Here is a 6,802-nt window from a genome sequence, read left to right on the forward strand (position 1 = left end):
TTATCGATGATCAATTAGGTGAACCATTGCTGAAGTTATTTCTTGGCTAGATCCTTGATTATCACTTATTAGATTTTAGTAACTTGTTATTTAATTTCTAGTTGGCTATTTTACTTTTATCATTTTATTTTTAGTTGAATTGTTTAAATTGTCACTCCTGATATAAAACACCCCCTTCGTTACTGTGAATTTGGAAAGGAACAATTACTCCCAGTCCCTGTATATTCGACCCTGCTTACTGCTATCTACAGAAATTACTTTTAGTTTGAACAGGTTTTATTATTGCACAGGCTGACGACCTGTCACAAGCCATTTATCTACTAAATGAGATGAACAAATACTTTTAACTAAAATTCTATTGAGTCACCAAACATCTATATTTTAGACAAAAATCAAGTGACGCCATATTGATCATCAAGAAAAACTCATTACAACACAACTCTCCCTCTATAAATCATTAAGCTCTGTGAACATCAGTTGCACAAAAATCCATCAAATACACCACATGCATGCATTATTAGTCATAGATTTGGCATAAAAAACATCAACATAGACGTGATCTAACCCTAAATCCACTATCCCTTTTTTCTGCCTAACTTTTGAAGCAATCTCACAGCCATATCTTCATCTTATAATAGTAATAACAGATTATATGCCACAATAACAAGGATACAAATCATTCACATCCACTATTAGTGTCTATTACTTGTAAATAGGTATAACAAATCTAACAAAATTGTGATCTTTTACCTCAGTAGCTTTCGATCAAGCTCATATGTTGCATATATACTACTATTCTGACTTATCCTTCGTGAGATGAAGGATTTTTATCAGTTTCGCTACTAGATCCTCTCCTTTCTCTATACCTATTTCTTCTGCACTTTAGAAGTAGTATGATTGTTAGGAAGGCGCCAAAAGCAATATATATCCCAAGTTTAATGGCGTCAAATTACATGTAAAAGATATTATACTTGGAAGATTTATATTTTTCCCATATTTCTAATATTTTAGAGACTGATATTGTGAGGATATTTTTGTCACTTTATTGCTGCTAAAGTTGACATCTGGTCACATCAAAATGAAAGGGGAGGGCAGTGTAATTTTTGATATTGGAGAGTATTTATGTGTAATTATCAGAAATCTCAGGTTTCTAAAATTATCCCAATTTAACTTATAAAATAATTTTTTACTAAGAAAAGGATGAAAGATATTTTATCACGTAGCATTATATTCAACTTTATAATTCAGTGGAAGTAAGTATGGTCTCACACCTCCATTCTAAACCTACACCGTATGCAAATTTTTATACTAATAGTACAAGTAGTTAATACATCAAAAAGTAAAATGCAGTTTTGGTACCCACATTTTGACTCTTGAGCAATTCTAGTATCCAAACTTTGGACGAAAATAAATTTGGTACCCAATGTTACAATGTATGAGCATATTTAGCACACTTAATGGATTTTTTTCAAATTTCTATGAAAAAATCATGTGCTGTCACAATGCGCCACAATGAAATTATAAAAAAAAATTCCAAAATAATTGGAAGATAACTCACAAACCTATCATCTAGTTTAAGAAATAATAAAACATCAATTACTCATTTAAAAACAAAATAAGTTAACTTAAGAAGATACCCAATTGAGCTAACCATACACACTCCAAACTCCCCCCTCCTATCATCTCTTCTTATCTTCATACCCTCTAATAAACAAGCATTAAAACAAAAAAAAATAAAAAAAAGAGCAAAACATTGAGACATTTGTTTTAATCGAACTTTTATGGATTCAACCATGAAACCATAAGAAAAATTTAGTGACATTTAATCTCACATGAAGAGGTGGAAGCAAGAATTCGAAGATTCTTCAATTAGATATAAACATGGACTTTCTTTACAATTTCATTGCTAGAAATGTGATAACACGCGATTTTTTGCAATATGAATTTGAAAAATCTATTAAGTGTACCAAATATGTTTAAATATTGTAACATTGAGTACCAAATCTGTTTTTGTCCAATGGGCTCCTGAGTCGTTAAAGCACCAAAATTTAGGCACCGAAACTGCATTTGCATTTTACTACAAAATATCAAATTGTGAATTTTGAATAGAAGGATGTGGATTTAACTCCTTCTTTTAAATAAGGATCAAGTAAAAATGATTTTTTAACAAATTTGATGGTGGGTTCTTGTTGGCAGGGCACAAATGATTGCGGGTTGAATGGTTGCAGAACAGTTTTGTTCATTTCAACCAATTGTGAGTCTTTTATTCAGTCATATAAATAACTTTGAACACGGTCTAAAGTTAAAACGCGTTGAAAACAACTACGTGATCGGAGTCTAGAACTTGCTTGGATTGCATTTTTCTGAACTTTCTGTAAAAAAAATTATTGTAATAATTTGATATATATAAGATAAAAAAATTATTGAAAAATGTGTCAACGGAAAAGTACCAATTTATCAAAGCAATCCAAACACACCCTTTTCTTCCTTAGATCAATCCTGGCCCTCGACCCAGAAATGGTACGGTTCCTGCACCAAATTCTTCTTGGCAAAGGTCCACAGAACTAAGCCAAGATGAGTGCCTACTCTAGTCTATAAGGAGAAATGACGTGTTTTCTACCCGTCTTTAAGGAATTTGCCTAGTCTCTTTTTATCAGCGTGCCCTCATCGTAGGGAAACTGGAAAGGGGTGGCAGGTGGGTGAGCAACCCACTGAGATTTTTAAATTCCTATTTCTTAACATTGGAGCATTATTTCTTTCAAATGGATCCTTGGAAATTAGTTTTTGCCACCTGACAACATGTTTCAATTTAAACCAAGCCCTCCCTTGTCTTGTACATATCTAAGTGTCGCCCGTTCTCCCTAGTCTTGTATATGTCTACGTATTGCCAATGCTTCCCCTTCTCTACTCTCTCCTTGTCCTCCATCAGTAATTTTCAAACAGTCTGGGATTGGCTTTATTATCATGACTTTGATCAATGGTAACCACTTTTATAAGCCTTCCAAAATATGGCAATCTGAAAAATATATGAGGCAAAAGATGAGGGAAAATTTCTTGAAATAATGTTGAAAAAAAAGAGATTGCAAAAATGGAGTGATTGGGGTGGGTTTTCTCAATCCAGCATCGCCGCACATCTCAAATGCAGCAACTAGGAAAATTGATTTTTGTTTATTTTTTTCTAAACAGTATCGCCACACATCTCAAAGAGAGCATCAGTCAAATTCTACATATTTGTTACATCTATTTGTTAAACCCATAAAACTTAGGAAAAAAGATTAATATGGTCATCGTAGTCTTGTACAATATGTTACACAGATTGTTACAATAATTGTTACACAGATTGTGTACAATACGTTACACAAATGGTGCACCCGTTGATAACAACCTAGAAATAAAGAGCATTGTTGGCCTAGATTGTGGATCAACATGTAGACATTCTCTTGCTAATTTGAGAACGGATGCCAGAATGTTTTCAATTTCTTGATTGGGATACAGAAGTCTTTGATCGAACAAGTCTTTCAGTTCTATTTTCTCAGGCTTTGAAGACACTAGATAAGCAATCAAGTCACCGGGGTGTTTTCCTTTGATTACTTCCATTGTCAGGACCCCAAAGCTATAAACATCACACTTTTCAGTTACTTTCATTGTGTAGGCAAATTCTGCAAGGAAAAGTTGGAAAATTACATCGTGACTCGTGATAACATGTGATCGTATTAAAATCTGGTAGTTAATAAATCAAAGAGGGGCAAAAAACATTATTACCTGGTGCAACATATCCACATGTTCCTGCAAGAGAACTCCAATTAGATGAGTCTTTTTTCAGAAACTTAGAAGTGCCAAAATCTGAAACATGAGCCTCGTCTTCTGAATCGAGCAAAATGTTGTTGCTTGATATGTCCCGATGTACAATTGCTGGTGAACAATCATGATGCATGTAAGATAAAGCTTGAGCGATGCCTTTGATGATTTTCAACCTCTTCTGCCAGTCTAGTTCAATAGCTTCTTCTTCTATGCTCAAGATTTTGGCCAAACTTCCTCTTTCAAGATACTCATAAACCAAAAATGAGTGCTGAGAGTTGGAGCAGAAGCCCAAGAGTTTTACAATGTTTCGATGCTTGATTTCTATCAAGGCTCTTATCTCATTCAAGAAACTTCTATGACTTGCCATCTCAGGCATGTTGTGAAGTCTCTTTACAGCTACTACATCCCCTGATGAAAGCTGTGCTCTATAAACACTTCCATAACCTCCTTTCCCTATGCAAAATACTTCACTGAACTCTTGTGTAGTCAATACTATTTCTTTATACAATGCTTTGCCATCATATCCATATATGGCAAATAAATGGCACTTCTTCACATCCATATCTTCAATTCTTGAAATTTTTTTCCTTTGATCACGCAATTTGGGAATACCAAAGAATGCACCTAGAAGTATGAATGACCCCAGAAGAGGAAATACAACTGTGAGAACAAGTTTTTTCCTCTTATTTTTGACATGACTATTGATTAACGAGGAACTTTCACAAGCTCGTAACCCTGTAATATTGCCACACAAGCCTTTATTTCCCTTTACTTCTTCTATCGTTAAATTCACAAAGGCTCTGCCACTTGGAATTGGACCCTCTAAATTATTGAAGGAAATATTAATTTGCAATGAACCAGGCAATTCTGCTAAAGCCTTTGGGATTAAACCAGAGAGGTTATTGTGGGAGAGGTCCAATGTTCCCAGACTCTGCAAACTTCGGAACTCTGATGGTATCTCTCCTGTGAACAAATTTCGACTCAAATCTAGTTCAGAAAGTTGGGTCAACTTCCCAATCTCGAATGGAATCTTTTGGCTGAAAATGTTGTTGCTCAAGTTCATGTAAAACAAGTGCTTCAAATCTTCCAAATGTTCTGGAAAAGATCCATTCAAGGAATTTGTGGATAGGTCTAGGTAAAGAAGTTCGGTTAGCATTCCCAATTCCTGAGGTACACCACCGACAAATTGGTTGTCATGTAAATCTAGTTTAAGCATAGAGGTCAACTTCCCCACTACCCTTGGTATCTCCCCGGATAAAAAATTTGAAGAAATATCAAGTGCATGCAGTTGAGATAAATTTCCAAATTCTAAAGGTATACCACCTGTGATGTTATTCTTTGCAATTATCAGGGTTTTCAAGATTTTGCATTCAACCCAGTTGCTGGAGAGTTCACCGTAGAACTCATTGTTGCTGAGATCTATGAAGTCCAGGAATGGATGGATGCAGATCATTTCTGACAAGTTTCCATGGAAATTGTTCTCGTTGAAATTGGCCTTAACTAAGCTTGAGCAATTCTGCAAGCTTCTAGGGATTGGACCTGTAAGCATGTTCTCAGATACAGAAATGATTTGGAGTGAACCATTTTGACATAGCAATTCTGGCAATGGACCAGAGAACTGATTTTGATCCAATACCAAAATTGCCAACTTTTTCAAGTTTCCAAGCTCTTGTGGAATGGACCCAGAAAACTGGTTTTTTGGGAGAAACAGTTTTGCCAAGTTACTCAAGTTACCAATTGAAACAGGAATGGAACCACTAAGTTGGTTCTCGCCTAATTCCAAATTTGTAAGGAGTTTTAGATCACCCAATTCCTTTGGAATTGGACCTGAAAGTTGATTGTCATAGAGAATTAGACCAATCAAATTGGATAAAGTTCCAAGCGAATTTGGGATTCCACCAGAAAGATTATTTTGAGACAAAATAAGAAACTGAAGTGAGATCATATCCCTGATCGTTGGAGGAATGGGACCAGATAGGAGATTATGGAAAAGGTATAAGTTAACTAGCCTAGTGAGGTTACCAAAAGTGGCTGGAATTGAACCTATCAAAGTGTTGTTGTCCAGATAAAGTTCAATCAGATTATGCAGAGTTCCAATTCCTGATGGAATTGGACCTGAAAGTTGATTACTTCCGAGAGCTAAATGAGTCAAGTTTCTCAAGTTGCAAATTTCAGGTGGGATTTCTTGTGACAACTCATTAACTGAGAAATCAAGATAGATGAGCTTGGACAGGTTACCTATTTCACGAGGTATGCTGCCAAAGATCTGATTCAGGCTAAGTTCAAGATATTCAAGATTTGGGAGGGATGAAAATGGGAAGTCATAAAGGCTACCTTTTATGCTGTATTCTGAGAGATTCAACCTGTTGACACTTCCATTAATGCATGAAATACCCGCCCAAGTGCATGGAAGGTTGGAAGAATTCTTGCCGCTGATGGGTTGGAGGTTCCACGAGGCTAGCAAGCTATTGTTCTGGTTTTGAAAACTGGCCTTCCATTTCAAAAGACCAGCCGCCTCACTAGCAGAATCTGAAGCGACACCTTTGGCTTTGGGATGAGATGATGGGAAAAGTAGGACCATAATGAATATAGAGATAAATTGAAAAGAACCCATGACTACTTTCGAGTTCAACTCAAGTTTGCGCAGGTTGATATGTGTACCGCAAATGAAGCCAGTATTTATCCTGTCTTCCCAGCTGCACAAGGAAGACTTCCGAGGTCTTCTTGTTCTGTCCTTTTCTTCTTAATTTTCCATTTTTGTTTTCTTTCTTTTGGAGATTGAAACAATTAAGATGTCTGATTCAAGGGCCCAAGAAATTTAATGCAATGAAATGTCTTGATGAGATTGAGCATTTTGATATTCTGTCACTGATTTAGAAAATATAAGGATGACTTTCCTACTATATCTGCAGAAGAAGGCGACTCGAAGTGACATCTATAGTATAAGAGATGGAGTAGCGGTTACCAAATTCGTAAGAATGATGATCAACCTACAGGCTTA

General features: G+C 35.7%; 1 protein-coding gene across 1 annotated transcript; it reads right to left on the reverse strand.

Moving 5' to 3' along the window:
- Nucleotides 1–3,262: 3,262 nt before the first annotated feature.
- LOC113766020 (MDIS1-interacting receptor like kinase 2-like) lies at nucleotides 3,263–6,415 on the reverse strand. Its single transcript, XM_027310252.1, has 2 exons — nucleotides 3,763–6,415; nucleotides 3,263–3,659 (listed from the first exon to the last, which is right to left on the reverse strand). The coding sequence occupies exons 1-2, from the start codon at nucleotides 6,413–6,415 to the stop codon at nucleotides 3,355–3,357; spliced, it is 2,958 nt and encodes a 985-aa protein (XP_027166053.1). The 3' UTR covers nucleotides 3,263–3,354.
- Between the last annotated feature and the right edge of the window lie 387 nt (nucleotides 6,416–6,802).

The sequence above is a fragment of the Coffea eugenioides genome, chromosome 3 (assembly GCF_003713205.1).
Source record: "Coffea eugenioides isolate CCC68of chromosome 3, Ceug_1.0, whole genome shotgun sequence".
In the NCBI taxonomy this organism is placed as follows: Eukaryota; Viridiplantae; Streptophyta; class Magnoliopsida; order Gentianales; family Rubiaceae; genus Coffea; species Coffea eugenioides.